Genomic DNA, 16,365 nt, shown 5'->3' with positions numbered 1-16,365 from the left:
CGATTTTTTATTTTATGGAATTTGCAGACGACAATCCAAAAAGGAAATAACTGTATTAGTCAATATATATTTAATTTGTTTAATATATTAAAAGAGTTCTTATAAAATTTCCTGGTCTTCCTAAAGTTTTGTTCCATGTTGGAAAACCACCACATTCAACTTAAATCAAGATATCTAACAATCTTGAAGTTTTGAGCTGAGTTTTTTTGGCAGATTTGTCTCTCTCCCCTCTATCCATCCATGATTGCACATTTTTTCTCTTATTCTGGTTGCCAAAGGAATTGTGAGACCAATAACTCAATGATTGTGAAAGTTCAAATGCACAAATTAAGCACCAGATGGGAACTTCTTGGCCAAAGAAAAATAGAGGATATATTAATTCCTTTAGAAAGGGAGTAGGGCAACCTTTGGGATCATAGGATGATGATTGTGAGTGAGCCTCCTCTCGTTGTGAGAAAGGTTCAGCAAGCGAGCAATTGTGGCTCCATATTGGGTATGATTAGAGATCAGATTTTTTATTTAATTCACGAAAGAAGAAAACTTGAAGGAATTTGACAACTTGAATCCCTTTGATTAATAAATAGACCCCATCTTTGCAAAAAAAACACCCTCCGATTATGTTCCTCTTTAAAATTTGTGTAGTGTTTTGCTCATTCAAAATCTTGTTTGGTTATGTTTTCTTGTGTTCTAGGTGAGTAATTGGAGTGAAGATCTGATTGAGATATGTGAAGAAGAAGCACCACTCAGCCAATTGGGCAGGTGACGACGAGGTTAGTGTTCATACTTTTTCATACTCACGTCTTCATACTTTTTCCATAGGTTATCATCGTTGATAGCCTAGGTTTTCACAGTCATGCATGCCACAACCAGCACATAGCCACCTCTATCTACATCGCCCATCAGCACATATCCACCTCTATCGTCATCACCACCAATGACGATAATATCCATATCACTCGCCCTGCTCCGCCACTTTTTGGTGCATTTGTGCAATCATCTCCGTTGCAATTGTCAACAGTCAAATTCATTCATTCACTCTATCAACCATCACCCATCCCTACTAAAGGGCCAGCTAAGGTATTTAATTATAACCAATAAACAATTTCACCATAAAATTTCAGAAGATTCCCAAAATTATATTATAACATTGGATAATTTATCTTAATTAGGATAAATTATCTTAATTAGAAAAAATTATGAATATACTTTATCCACTAAAGTATTATGAATTAAAAATTAATACATAAAATAGTAGGACGTCCTGTGGTCAGATGAATATTGAGAAAATATGAAGTTTTCCTTGAGAATATAAAAAGAATTTTAGGCATCAGTGCCGTGAACCATAATAATTCCTTTGCCTCTTATTTTCTTCATTTATTGATTAACTCCTGATTTGATCAATAAATATATTCTAGTTATGAGTACTTAGTAGATATTATGAATCAACCTGGATTGATATGTGGTTTGGAAAAGGACTATTTTATAGGTAAGAATTATGAATGGGCTTACGCTCTAACTCAGAAATCTATTAGGTACATGAAATGTCATTTCAAACTTTCAATTCAAATTTATTCAATATGATTCACACAATTAAAAGTGTCAAGATTAGATGGTATGATGGGTTGGGGAATGTATTATAGCCATCTATTTGATGGGTTAGTATCATTAACGGGGCAATATAAGGTACTCTAACATCCAAATATTAAGAGCTTAAACAATATAAGGGCCCATGATTATCTATTGCGTTGTTTCAATTGAAGTACCAAATTACATTTGTAACTTAATCTGTTAAACATGATGGCACAACTCAGATATAAAGATGCAAATTTGTTATCCTGATTGACGAGTGTGAATTTTAACCATGACAGACGTAGAAAATAGTAAAGAGTTGGTTGGAAGATTTGATGATCTAGTCAATGATGTTAAGATATTAATACAACCAGCCTGTGAAAATAGGTTTCTAGAATAAACCGATGTGAGTATCTTCCACAGCAGCCCATTCACTTCTTATAAGACAAACCTCATTAGAAATTGGCATTTGATGGTGACAACTTTCCACGTGAGACTTAAATAACTTAAAATCAGGCCGTATCTTTCAAAGAAGAATGATAAGGTACTTGATCTCTGAATCTCATCGTGTTTGAAGTGAATTCTAATCTAAGTCTCCGTTTGGTGCATTTTGGTAATTGGATCAATTCAAAATTGTCTTAATTATCCAAAATAACAGAATGAGTTGAAACTGGAAAACTTTTATTGATGTACTTTGTGAATGAAATATATCTCATAAAATTAAATTCTAAGAAAGCTTTGTTTATCTGAATACGATTAATACAGGCGCCGATAACAGCCTTTGAATTACGTTCCTCTTTACTCAAGTTTTGTTGTATTATGAGATAAGTGAAAACATACTCCCTAGAATATGCCTAATCAAGAAGCCTTCTTGTTGAGTAGCCATGGATTTATGCCTTGTCAAGTTTTTCATAAGGAAGAGACAACATAAAAGTTTATGAGAGAAAGATAATGGGTTCCTTATAATTTGACAAAATCATCTGGCGCTGTTTTCAAAAATCAGAAAACGATAGTGATTGGCCCAGAAGAATATGGAGGATAAATGCCTCCCATGAATAAATTTTCAACTGTTCGCAAGGACAGTGGGTTAAAAACGCAATCGCAATCAAACAACGGCGTCCTAATCTCGCGCTTAAACTTGCATCCCATTCTCTCCATCGACACGAGGCAGACTGCGCTGTTTTTCAGTAATAAACAGTTGAAGTTTTCGGTACAATAAAACCGAAAAACAAGAATTATAGGATAACATACTCCTACGGAGAAGAAAAACAATAGAGGAAGAAAGAACAGAGGCGGCATATAATAACAGTTGGATTCCGAGACGATTAAGCCCAGAGCAAGACCATCGGCGGAGTCTCAAAAGAAAACGAAAGAAATATCAATCTCAAGAACAGCAGAACACCATGATCAGATAAACCCAGAAAGAGAGAACTAAAGACTAAATTTCCTGAACCAAGAGCGCGCGCAGGCCACAACAGCCGCCAGAGATCCAAACTTCTTAGACTTCTTCTTCTTCTTCATGCTCGGTGTCTCCTTGGCCGGAGCGTTGTTCTTCTGTTCATCCGCCGGGTTGTTCTTGGGGCGATTCCGGCGGGAGCCTCTCTTGTTATTCCGATACTCGTTGGCGGGATCCACTCTGCTGTTCGTCGCCCTCGGCTGTTTCGGACCGACCAGACCCATGAACATCCCCGGCTCCATTATCGCCTTCCTCTCTCTCTCTCTAGAACTCTCGCTAGAACTCTCGTTAAAACGCTCGCTAGAACTCTCTTCAGAACTCTCTCTTGCTATTGTTCTTCTGATGTATCAACGTAGAGTATGGTAGCGTTTTATAGGGAGAAGGGTCGCCCAGAGAATAGCGGGAAAGAGATTTATTCAATAAACTGTTCATGTTGCGTTCCAGCCGAACGGTTCCGCATTAAGCGGGAAGGACTCAACGACCTTCCGCATTTATCGAGATATGGAATTTCCGAATTTCTTGGAACTCCGAATTTAAAGGAATTCCGGTGTTGATTGCTTGTGGGGCGAAAATTATTCTACTGTAATTTTAAGCATAATAAACAACACTGTTACCATACATACTTCATATATAAATTGTTGATATGGGTCGATGTTCATATTACCCAAATTCAAATATGGTTTTTTCGAAGAAAAAATATGAATTATTTATACAGGATAAGAATCAGTCAACTCTGATACTGCCCAGAAGCAACGTCAAATTATTTATAATAGAAAAAAAACAGTCACCTCTGATTTTACCCAAAATCGGAATTAAAAGTTTGTGGGATAAAAATAGTGTGAATTGATATTAACCGAAATACAATTCTATAAGTGTTTGTCATGAGTCAATATAGTCAACTATGATATTACCCAATATCAAAATATACTGTTTTACATAAGAGAAAGAAGCAGAGGATTTTAACTCCATTTACAAAACAAATTTTCACTGAGTTTGTTTCCCAAAAAGAGAGGAAATCTCCTGAGAGTACTCAAAATTCTCTAAACTACCTGAGAATTGGCATTTCTTATGCAAATTTCAAGGAATGTAATGATAGAGGGTCATCAATTATCTATGGGCACCACTCGTTGGGCCTAACAGTTATAAAATATTTGTTATGAGTTAATTTAGTAAAATATAATATTACCTGAGATCTAAGTATACTATTTAATATAAGGGAAAGAAGCAGAGAATTCTACCTACATTTTCAGGAGAAATTTTAACCTTGTAGATTTTTAAATAAAGAAAGGAAACATCTTGAAAGTTCCCAAAATTCTTTGCACAGCCGGAGAATTGGCATTTCTTATGCAATATCCAAGGAATGTAAATGATAGGAAGCCATCCGTTAATTATGGGCACCACTCGTTGGGCCTAATTATATTCTATTGAGCAGCCTCCGTGGACGTTCTCTAGCTCACATCAGAAAACCCCTCAACCTCTCAGAGAATACTTCTTCCCAGAGAAGGCCTGGAATTTGGGTTCCTCTTTCTTCGGCTCTTCCTTCTCTTTTGCAGGATCCTGAAAATAGGATTAACAAAGCAAAAATTAGAAAAAAAAATGAAAACCCAGAGGAATCAGAAGAGAGCAGAGTCTCTGAATAATGACGAATGTTTGCCTTTTCTTTGGCAGCTGGAGCTGCTCTTGAACCAAATACCAGCTTTCCAGAAGTCTGGCTTGAACTGCTTTGAGAAGTGGTGGCAACTGAATCCTTGCCGCCGATGGTTGACGAGGTTGGTCTCTGATCCTTGGCCGTAGATGATGGAATTGACAGTGGCTGATACTGAGCCTGCTTCCCGTCAAGTCGTCTTCCAGGTCCAGAGAAGGGGCTGAACTTCAGCTCCGGTTCCGCTGATTCCTCTTGAACTGAGAAAATAAAATTATATTATTCTTTTAAGCCCAGAAGCAAATTGATTGTAGAAATGGCAAATAATGGAAGAGAAACCTTGGTCTTTTGGCTTGGTCACTGGAACAGCGGAGGCAGTAGGTTTTTCTGGTTCTTTGTAATCTAACGGCGGTGCAAAATCGACTTCACAATCGGTCTCAATGATACTGATAGCCGAATTAGGCTTTGTTTCAACGATATCTATGTAATATTTCTTATTGTTGTAGGCCACCATGATGCTGTCCCCCGTGGTTAAGCAAGAGAAGCTTCTTAAAGCCGTCTCAAGTCTAAAAAGAAAGAGAAGGACAATGGTGGATTGATATGCATGGGCGAGGACATATTCATAAAAGTAAGGCGTCTCACATTGCTTTTGGGTTAGAAATGTCTAAGAAGTCTTTCGTGTGCGGTTGCAGCTTGACATAGGTGCCCTTTGGAAGGGCCACGTTTTTCACCTTCACTGTATCCCCCTCTTGCAAAAGCATGTTCTCCATCATCTAGAATTATGTAATGATTATCGACAGACATGGTTAATATGATCATGATGATGAATAAAATAAACTATGCCACTGACGAAGGCTTACCCAGTATGGCATGTAGATCATTCCTTCTTCAGCTATAAATTCCAGCACGCCGCAGTGAGAAACCCTTTCAGCTGCAGGATTCCGCAGCTCAAACAGCATGGGATAGTCGATGTGCAATGTTGCTGCGTCAATTAGAGCAATACAAGCGGAGTTAACATTGGACAAGCCATGACGAAATGGTAAAAGTGAAAAAGGAAGAGGATGCGATGAGAGAGGAGACGAGGGCGACAGGAGAAAAAAGCTGCCTTGGAGAGAGAGGGAGAACACCAAGCGAGAAAGAGCGCAACGAGTAATCAAATAGAGAAAATAACAGAGTCATAAACAGAGGATAGGCTACAAAACCCAAAGAGAGAAGGAAAAGTTGGCTAAAGTAAGCCCAACAATAAAGGACAAGGTGGGTTAAGATAGGCCCAATAATATAAAGATAAACATACTCTAGAATCAAGTGAAATGACCTTAAAAGAGAAAAGGGATAGAGATTACTTACCAAGACGATCAAGGGCAGACGGTGGCATAATAACTGAAACAAAGGCAGGTTGGGAGAGTGAGTTATCTCACATGAATAATAATCAACAAGAAATTCTATCAATGAAAGTTGATGACATGACTGCATACTTTTATCACCACTTTCCAGATGCGGCTGCCAAAAAAGAAATAAGAACGCTGTTATTGAATAAATTCTATATTCGTAATAGATACAGCTAGAGATGAAGCAAGCAGGAAGTTTCAACACTAAACACTTAACCTGGATAAGATACGCGACAATCACGAACAGATGGAGGAGAAAAGGGAACTTATGACAACACCAAAACTAAAACATAAAACCAAATTAAAATCCATTTACCTTATCAATGAAAGATACAGGATAACAAATGTATGCCTGCTCAAATGTGTGGCCATGGTAGCCATATCCAGGGAAGAACTGAAAGAGTTCAAAAGGAAAAAATTAGGAAATTTTTTTTTTCCAAAAAAAATCAGCACTATGCTGCCGTTAGGTCAAACAGAGGGAACAGCTGAAAACTTGTGAGCTGCATATTCGGAGTAGACGACAGAAAACAGGTGATAAACCTACACGAGGTTACAAGATTCTACATCAAGGCGAGTCCAGTCAGCAATCAGAAAGCCTTAAGTCCTTCGGAAAAAAATCAAATAATCCACAAGGGGTCCGATCTATATAGAAGAAGAAACTGAAATAACAGCTTTCTGCCGATACAATCCATTTTTTTGGTTACTCAAACAAAAAATTCAAATGAAAATAAGTAGACTCCAGATTTCACTCAAACCTTCTATCTAATGACGAATAGAAGTGAACATCAAAACACATGATACAACGATGAACACAGCAAAAATGGTTCAATGAAAATGTATCAAACGCCAATCCGTTCTCTGTAGACTTTGACTTGGGATAGCAAGTCAAAACACCACGCAATAAATTGCCAATGGTGTGTTGAAATTATTTTATCCCATTGTGCACGAAATGGACTAATGCACAGTGCTACAAGTGTTAAAATTCGGTTTTGATTTGCAAGCTGGAGCCCTCCAAATATGTTGTTTGTTTCAGTACTTTTGAAATCAAATTTCAGGAATTAATATTCAACAACATGGGCTCCATGTTCAACAATGTCGTCCTTTCCTCTAGCTGCCTTAACTTTTCTATTACGATGCACACAGCACATAGAAATATTAAACATGTAGGGGGAAATTATCTTCCCCCTCTAATAGTCCATCAGAGGCTTATGGTTTGTCCCAAGAACCCATCATCAAAGAACAAAGAGCTTCCACCAAATATGTATTCACATTGGGAAGCTTGAAGTATAATCCTTTTTTTTGAAGAAGAAGTATAATCTATTTTATACGTGAAGGAGGTCAGCAGTGAGGAAGATAATCATGATTCCAAATATGTGTTAAACGGGCAAAGATTTTGGCGGAGTGAAAGTAAACCGCTGACGCATTTGAATAGAAAAAATGAAAATCACCATACCATTTTTCAGAATACTGAACGATGAAAATTTTCTCCAAGTTCACCTTCAAAAGACAGAAAAATGTGAATAAATAAGTGAAAATGTACAAAGAAACAATCTCCGCCTAATTATATCAGAGATAAGTTAGTATTTTATTTCAATTACATTGAGTAGCTTTCTCAAAATTTTGAAATAGATAAGAACTTTGCAAGGTTTGAAGTACAAAAAGTGGTCTTAAATTTACGATTCGCACAAGAGCGTAACAGTCATAAGATAATTTGAATATCAAACGCACTGGTATGAGGAAATGCACGCTTCACTTCACATATCTGTCATGTGAATAAAATATCAACCGAGTAGCAAACAAAAGGCAGAAAAACGCGACATATAACTCATAACATCAAAAGATAGTAAACATCATTACTCGTGCCAAACGAAAAGGTGCTTCCCTTCAAGAAATAAAATAGAAAATTAATTCCCCGGCGCCGTTATTCATTTTATATCCATTAAATCGAGATATCTGTCTATGAAGAATCAAGACAGATAATACAACGAAGAATAAGTCCTTGTTCAGCAAAGGATGACGATGGACGGCTTAAAACGTCTACGAGTCCCAAGAGAAACAAGAGGAAAGCAGACTAACGTCAGATTAGGGATCAAGGACAACTCCGCGGATAAATAAAACAAACAAACTAGACATTTTCCATTCGAATATACTCCAAGAGGACAAATTTTAGCCCCCCAAATAATCAAAAAGAAAAAAAAAGATATGGGTGGGTACTCAGAGTCTCAAGACTTCCATTATACAACAAAATCCCATACACATAATCAGAATTATTTTCCTGAGAAAAAATATGTGGCTATCCGTTGATCCATGATAACCTCCAGTTAGAAGAAGCAAAATGAGACAAAACTGGAGCTACCACGTTTAAAAATCTGACGTGATCACGTAAAAATGCCCCGCCCAGATCGTTCCCCACCTACGACTGACGTTAAATTATGGCTTAATCGCACAAATCAAAGGAGATGGTCTCGCAATCTTACCACCACCTCTCCAGGACAAACCCCAGGAAATTTTAACGCAGAGAATCTCCACGAAAAAAAAAACAAACGGAGGCCTGCGAAGCTTATCAATTCAACGGTGACCGTCAGGAGTTGGCGAAGATAAAGAAGAGAGAAGCAGCGATCTCCGCAGATCACAGCCTCTCTGATTTTCACTTTCTCCCTGCGCTTCTCTGCTTGTGGAGCACGTCTGAAACTGCTAAAGCATCACTGAATTGGACCTCCCAAAAATAATGGGCCCATAAACCAGCCCATTAAGCCCATTTAAATCCACCAACAAATTGTACATAGTGAAGGCCCACATGAGGAGGCCTTTCGCTCTAAGAATTCAAAGAACAACCATAACTAGGGGAGTAAATGTCATAGTGATGATTTTTTTATAGAAATATATGTGGCTGGCAAACCAATCACATATTTCATGTCTCGTTCTATGTTCATTAATATAACACATTCATTATAGTGCGCGTGTGATGCTTATAATGAAGTCCATGAATACATGACCTAACTAAGTGAATTATGATGAGACCGTAATACGGAGATCATTAGGCTTTAAGTATATATTTTAAATATTCCTATTCGAGGGATACGCGAGAAGGACATTGAAGTATTTGGATTGAATAACACTATATAGCCTTACTCATATGATGAGTATGGCAGTTCCCGTAGCGATTGGTGTGGAGACACTAAGGATAGATAGTGGGTGCTTTTTAATGAAAAGATTTCACTGAATATGCGATTGATTCATAAGAATATGCGAATAGTATCGTACAGAATTGTCAATCAGGTTGATTGACATCACGGTAGTAGTCTTTAGACGTGCGACACTAAAAGCGTCTGGCGGATGCAAAATTGTATTTTCACTATGACTTATGTGTCCCTAATCATGGGATTTTAAATAGTCTTAGTTCAGGAGCATTATGAAGTTCACGAAGATGATTGAGTGGTTAAGATGGGATCATCCACCCTTGGTATAAGAGGTGACAACTCAAGGAAGACGTTGCTATGAAGTCCTTGGGCACGTACTAACTCAAATGACTGATTAGGGTTTGACAGTTGACCATACCCTAAATCATCCTTGGAGCATCAAGTGGATGAGGGATTATATACACACAGTCTTTTGTATATTCTTGACTACGAGGTGTAGCTTGGCACCCCACGTGTTGGAGACTCAACCTATCGATTGGGTTAAATCAATCCGACGTTAACTAATATATATGATGATATAGTTAATTAATTTTAAAGATAAATAAAGGTTATTGGGCCACTAGACTCGTTAAATAGACTGATACATGGGCCTAGAGGGTCACACGTAAATGGTCTTATAGATGTCAGAAGATATCCTTAAGTTTTGGGAGTTTTTATGGAAAATACCCACTTAGGATAAATAGGGCAAGGCCTTGAATGAAATTCAACCATGCTAGAATTTTTCAGTGGCCTTCCCCTTCTTCTCCCTTCCCCCTAAACATCATCTCCACTCCCGATGCAATTGAGACGGCATAACAACGACAACAAAGTGTTTACGGTGCTCGCCAATGAGAAGGAGGAGATATGATGTGTCGATGACTACCTAGATACTTCTAGAGGCTGCACACATGTAATGTAATCCACGGTCCAAGAAATCACAAATATAATCCATGTGCAGGTTCTTAGTTTAATGTTTTTAATGATGTCGTTAGATTTTGTTTAAGTCTTTCGCTGCAGAATGTTTTGATTTGTTAATCCAGATCTAGGCCTATAGAACCCAAAAAATTTTCTAGACCTAAATAAACATTTTAACTTTTTAGATAGTTTCAATGATGGTCTGATGTGTAATGATGAGTTGTGATCAAGCTACCGTTTCAATGTCCATCAGGTAGGTGAGTGCACGGGGGAATGCAAATGTGAATTGCTTTGATAAAATGCAATGGGAAGTGCAACTCTGCGTCGAAGTACCTCAACAACCAATAATTCACTATAGAGGGTCTTGGGTATGTCGCTAGGCTCCCAATGACCCAGTCGTTGGGTTGAAGATTGACGATGTGAGCACGGCTACTGCCGCTAGTGCGCACACCCTCGATGGGTCGAACCAAGGATGTACCAATAGAAATTTATATCCCTCAGAACTATATTCCTATCTATTCTTATCCTAAACCCCAATGGTGGATATGCACTTGGGAGGTATTGAAAGAAATAACGGAATGTGTAATTAGGGAGAGATGAAGGCGTACCAGACTAGATGAGGCCTGATTGTCTGGACAAGGATAACGGGAGTCGATATGCGACCCATTAATGACATGGATTGTGGCAAAGCAGCATCAATGGCACGTAGGGTGCGTAGGCAGACACAAAAGACGGCAAGGACTTCACAGTTGGCATGGGCGATGAGCTGGCAACTACGATGGTCGCGGCACAAAGGTTGCGCAGGGCTCAAGGCCAAGCGTCGACTACAATAGATGCCAAGTGGGGCTCGAGCTAGGCAGCAATGGGGCATGGCTTGAGGCCAAAGTCGATACTTTAGCAGACATTTCTTCTACCTCGACGATCGGTTACTCTGATACCATGTTGAGATTGATCGATCACCATGAAGTAGAGAAAATAAATAATGGAGAGAGAGTGGTACAGAAGAAGGATTGAAGAAGAAGAAAGGGTAGATGATGCAAGAAGACAATAGAAAAGTTGGTTATGATCATTATATTTCGGCATTGAAAAATGTACATGTATGTTTGTATGTATAGAAACTATATGTGATAACAATATACGTTAGTTTGTTCAACCAATCCTAGTCATTATAAAAATTTATAATGGCTATATCAGATTGAATCCTAACCGTCTTTCGTTTTTCTATCTATGTTTAATCCTAGATATCTATCTTTTTCTATCTATCTTTCTTTTCATATATTTAATCCTAGCCACTAAATCTCTTAACGAGTATAAGGTACGTGTTCGTTTATTGCTAGTCTGTTGGTATGTTAAATCCTATCGGCTGTTGGTCATTGACGTGGCGAGTAAAACTCCTCAACATGGGTATCAGATGAGGATGCCCCCTCTATTTATACTATCCAGAAAAAATTATAAAAGTCGCTTGGAAATTTTAAAGTTCCGTGTATATGAAATTTAAAAAATGCATCTAGGCCCATGTATATCTGCCAATGTCCCAAAATGTTGTGCGTGAACTTCTAGGTCCATATATTAGTTTTGTTGAAAATGCCAACGGCCTTATAACCTTTACTTGTCTGGCATTACTAATTGACTAGATCACATATAGATTGATTAATCAATGATCAATATAACAGGACTAATTAGTTAAGTTGGATGCTCATGTTGTGCCAAGATATACCTCGTGCCCTATAAGATACAAAGGAGTATGTCAACTCTACTGAGGAGTATTTATCATCATTGATTATGGTGTATGTATAATCCCTCATCTATGTGAGACTCTCTAATGACTTAGGGTGTGGTTAACCGTAGACTCTAATGGGTCATTTTGGTTAATACTAAAGCATGAAAAATCATTGGAGAATACCTTCTCCAATATTTCCACTATCCGACAACATATTTAACTACATCATCTTCCTTGAATTAATCTGTTCTCATATATAAGATAGAGGATTCTATCTTGACCACCCAATTACCTTTGTGGACTTGTTACTATATATGAGCTTTGACGGCGTGGAATTCCATCCACTAGGCGTCTTTGGTGTCGCAGGTCTAAGGACCACTTACATAAGGTACCATGAATCAACCTGATTTCCAATATGTATGATAGTACTCAAATATTTTTATGGATCAATTCAGTGAACTCTTTACCCAAAGAGCACCCGCCATTTTTCCTTAGAGTGTACACACTATCATAGGAGTAATGCGCATGGTCATCGCATGTACTTAATATTAATGGACTTCAATTATAAGAATTGCACATGGATCATAATGAATATATAAAATAAATTAATATTGAACAAAGCATTGAATGTGAGATTGACTTACATGCCACTTATATTTCCAACAATTATCAACTGATAGTGATGTGTAGCTAGAGCGAGTGCATGTTGATGGAGGTCCACCCCGTCAAGCACGTCCAAGCTCATCGTCAGCCACGTCGCAGAGCATGAGCCGATGTGAAGAACCCTAGCATCCAGTATTAGGCTTATAATCGCCTCTGCATCGTGTTGTTTCATTTTGTGTTCGTGCTGCTTTACGGTTTTTACGGAGGTCCTTCACGGTTTGATAGAAGCCCTCTTCGCATCGCTTTTCTTTATTTCATCACCGTGGACTATAGGGAGGCCCCCTCATGCATGTGTACGGGCCTCCCCCATGAGAGTCTGGTGTTTTGTGTCTTTTGGTTCACACTTGGGGGGGGGGGGGGGGGGGGCCAAAGAATGTTTCTTGCCTTTTGAAGTCCTTTGAGGGGGGGGGGGAAGCCCAAAAAGCCTCTTTTCCCCCCTAAAGGAGCCCATTAGGGCACTCCTAACCACCCCTCCCCCTCTTCTTTCACTATAGAGGGAAGGGGGAGGGCCACGATATGAGGAATTGTTTTCTGGGAAGAATGAGAAAAAAAAGAATGTCGTTTATTTTGATATGAATTTCTCCTATTAGGAAGTTAGGTTTACTGCTCCATCTCACCACGATCGCTCTTGCTTTGTCCACCTCCACTAGGGAAGACGGGAAAACCTCTGGCGCCCGGTGCAGTTGTGGAGTTCCATAGTTCCAAGCCTTTTTCTATGCTGACGATACTTTGTTGCACCCCCCTCTAGACCGCTTTACCATCCCGTTTCTGTGCTTCGACAACTCCAATGTTAAGGATAAAGAAGAAGAATACGTAGACAGGAGTGAACAACTCGGCAAGACAAGTCAGCAAGGAGCTTCACGTCAAGAGGATACTGTCCGATAGGATTTCTAACGAAGAGTAGAGTAGTAAAAATCGAATATGTATCCTATACTCTGTTAAGAGAAATAGACGGATAGGGTTAAACGTAAGTTTAAACAAAGACTGGTAGGATTCAATCTAGAATAGGAAAATACATAGACGGTCAGGATTTCACTTAGATAGGCCAACTAATCGACGGTTACGACTACAAACTAACTAACCATTACAACCATTATAACGGACATGATTTAAACAAACAAAACAAAATAAACAAACTTATAACTACTATATGGTAATATAAATAACAACCAATGTCGATGAATGTAAGAGTGGATTTTCAATGATCTAAAGACAACTTCAACTATCTCTCGGTCTTGCTCTCTCTCTCTCTCAATCTTCCACTTCCCTTCTTCTTCTTTCTCCGTTCTTATTTCTTGTTCTTGAGGATCTTCTTGAGAATCTAAGGATTCTTACATCCAGTACGTACGACCGTCATCCAATGGACTTTGCTGCTCCGACAATCATCCGCCCTCCTATTGCTTTTGTTACGACCGCAGGGGTCATCATCGCCCTTCCGCCGTTCTGAAACCCGCGGCTCCACAGGTTGACCGCGGACCTGGCGATAACCTGTTGATCCGCAGTCTTCGGTAAATCCTACCATCGCGGAGTCAACCGGGACTATCTGACCCTTGCTCCGTCGCTGAATCTACTAAGCAGTTTGTAGCGTGAACGCAGAGCTGTAGCGTTCAGTGTGTCTCTGTTGAATCTAACTCACCGACGTTGTTCAGGTGGGTTCTCGACCACTGATCGAAGACCGTATGGCGCTCCTGACCGTGTTACATACTACTCTTCCTCTTCTCGGAGTGATTGAATTCGACATGCAGCCAAGGATCCCAGGATTCCACGGCGACAGTCTTCTCTGTTCTTCCCGGCGGTTGTGCTTCACCGCTCGAGGGCCTAGCCATCGCCACTCCCCACAGGTTACTTCTGTCCTCCTTCCATTCCCTTTATTTTCTTCGCGGTATCATTACTCCCTTCAGTGCTGGTCTACGTTTGCTCCTCTGCCTTGAGAGACCCCCAAGACGACGATGCAAGTTAGCTACATCCAGCTGTAGGGTACATCCTTGACAGTGGATTCCATAAGGTTCAACAAAGTGAAATTACACCTCCTCGATGAACCATTCGTCTAAGATGTATGCGATTGAGCTAGTTGACTTAGAATAACATTATTCTTCATGAACTACATGAATCTCTTACTAAAGTACACTTCTCCTTTTGTAACAAAAAAATTTAATACCTTTTCAGGTAGGTAGGTGCATACATATGCGTGTATTAACCCTAACATATCTTTGACATGATTAGCGTTTCATAATATCTTTGTAATTCACTTAGTCATTACATGTATTCATGTACTTTCTTTACATGTGTTCATGGACTTCATGTAGAATACATTGAATACTTAACGGGATGTGGAATGTGTAATTAGCTTGTAAGGAACATACATTTCCAAATGATTTATCTTTTGTAACTCATGCAATTCAAGACTAATGTAATAATTCATTCATCCCAATTGATATTTTTATTATTCAAGCCTTATTTAATTTGATATTCATAATTATAGTATTCAAGACAGTCATTGGTGTGTTTTTAATCAAACATATAAAGGAGGCATTGCTTAAATTCTCAAAAATACGTAAAGTAAGATGCATTGATAAAAAAATTATTTTGTTATTAACTTTCGTTCATTTCCAGATTTATTGCATTGATTACAGAACTATTTTAAAAGGTCATGTTTTAATAATAATTATAGGTGCAGTTAATGCACAAATTAGAAGTAGTAACTTTTTAGAACAGTATCCTCAAAGGTCAAAGCAGAGACTGTTCATAAATCGACACTTTGATACTTACACCCGTTAATTATTATTTTTATGTTAAAAATTAATTCAATTATTGTGTCATCCAACCAAAAAATCTTTCTAATACTCACTGCATTAAAAGTATCAACAAAATTATAAAAGTGGGATAAAATTTACACTATAAGCAGTTATGAATCTGGCCATTAATACCCATTTAAAGGCTATTCTTCTAAAACACCATCATTCACATCATCATTATAGCACGGCTTTCAACCATAAAATTCATACAAAATACTTTTAATGCAATGTTTGAAATGAAGGTTAGCAACAGGCTTTTGAAAAATGCAAGCTAGCTTCTTTCCCTAATGCAACAAGTGGCCAATAATACATAAATAGAGACACAGGAGAAAAAAAGCTTTTGAAATATGCACGACTAGCTTCCTTCCCTAAAGCTGCAACTGACCAATAATAAATATATACAGAGAGACAAAGAGAAGAGATAGAAGAGAAAGAGAGACACAAAGGGGGAGAGAGAGAGGGAGAGAGAGAGGGAGAGAGAGAGAGAGAGAGGGAGAGAGAAAGAGGGAGAGAGAGAGAGAGAGAGAGAGAGAGAGAGAGAGACACACACACACACACACAGAGGGAGAGAGATAGATAAAGAGAAGAGACAGGGAGAGAGAGATGGAGATGGAGACGGAGACGCAGAGAGAGGGAGTCAGTCCGAGTCCGAGAGAGAGAGAGTCAGTCCGAGAGAGAGAGCGTCAGTCCGAGAGAGAGAGAGTCAGTCCGAGAGAGAGAGAGAGAAAGAGAGCCACAGAGGGAGAGAGATAGAGAAAGAGAAGAGACAGGGAGAGAGAGATGGAGACGGAGACGGAGACGCAGAGAGAGGGAGTCAGTCCAAGTCCGAGAGAGAGAGAGAGAGAGAGTCAGTCCGAGAGAGAGAGCGTCAGGCCGAGAGAGAGAGTCAGTCCGAGAGAGAGAGAGAGTCCGAGAGAGAGATGGAGAGAGAGAGAGAGAGATGGAGATGGAGACGGAGACGGAGAGAGAGGGAGTCAGTCCGAGTCCGAGAGAGAGAGAGAATAGAGACAGCGAAAGAGAGAGAGACCGAGAGGGAGT

General features: G+C 39.0%; 1 protein-coding gene across 1 annotated transcript; it reads right to left on the bottom strand.

The window, feature by feature from the left end:
• Positions 1-4,279: 4,279 nt before the first annotated feature.
• On the bottom strand, positions 4,280-8,740 carry UFD1 (ubiquitin fusion degradation 1). Its single transcript, XM_078592258.1, has 10 exons — positions 8,533-8,740; positions 7,509-7,552; positions 6,372-6,449; positions 6,143-6,167; positions 6,015-6,047; positions 5,528-5,649; positions 5,310-5,440; positions 5,007-5,233; positions 4,680-4,927; positions 4,280-4,582 (listed from the first exon to the last, which is right to left on the bottom strand). The coding sequence occupies exons 2-10, from the start codon at positions 7,509-7,511 to the stop codon at positions 4,496-4,498; spliced, it is 954 nt and encodes a 317-aa protein (XP_078448384.1). The 5' UTR covers positions 7,512-7,552; positions 8,533-8,740; the 3' UTR covers positions 4,280-4,495.
• Between the last annotated feature and the right edge of the window lie 7,625 nt (positions 8,741-16,365).

The sequence above is a fragment of the Wolffia australiana genome, chromosome 2, assembly GCF_029677425.1.
Source record: "Wolffia australiana isolate 7733 chromosome 2, ASM2967742v1".
NCBI lineage: Eukaryota > Viridiplantae > Streptophyta > Magnoliopsida > Alismatales > Araceae > Wolffia > Wolffia australiana.
The sequence above is the reverse complement of the archived record's forward strand: the minus strand, read 5'-3'. Positions and strand labels throughout refer to the sequence as shown.

What these genes read in the sequence shown, in the direction of transcription:
- UFD1 (XM_078592258.1), bottom strand. An exon ending in CTGTATCTTTCATTGATAAG is followed by an intron (nt 6,168 to 6,371) that starts GTAAATGGATTT and finishes CTTTTTTGGCAG; the next exon opens with CCGCATCTGGAAAGTGGTGA. An exon ending in GACCAAGCCAAAAGACCAAG is followed by an intron (nt 4,928 to 5,006) that starts GTTTCTCTTCCA and finishes TTATTTTCTCAG; the next exon opens with TTCAAGAGGAATCAGCGGAA.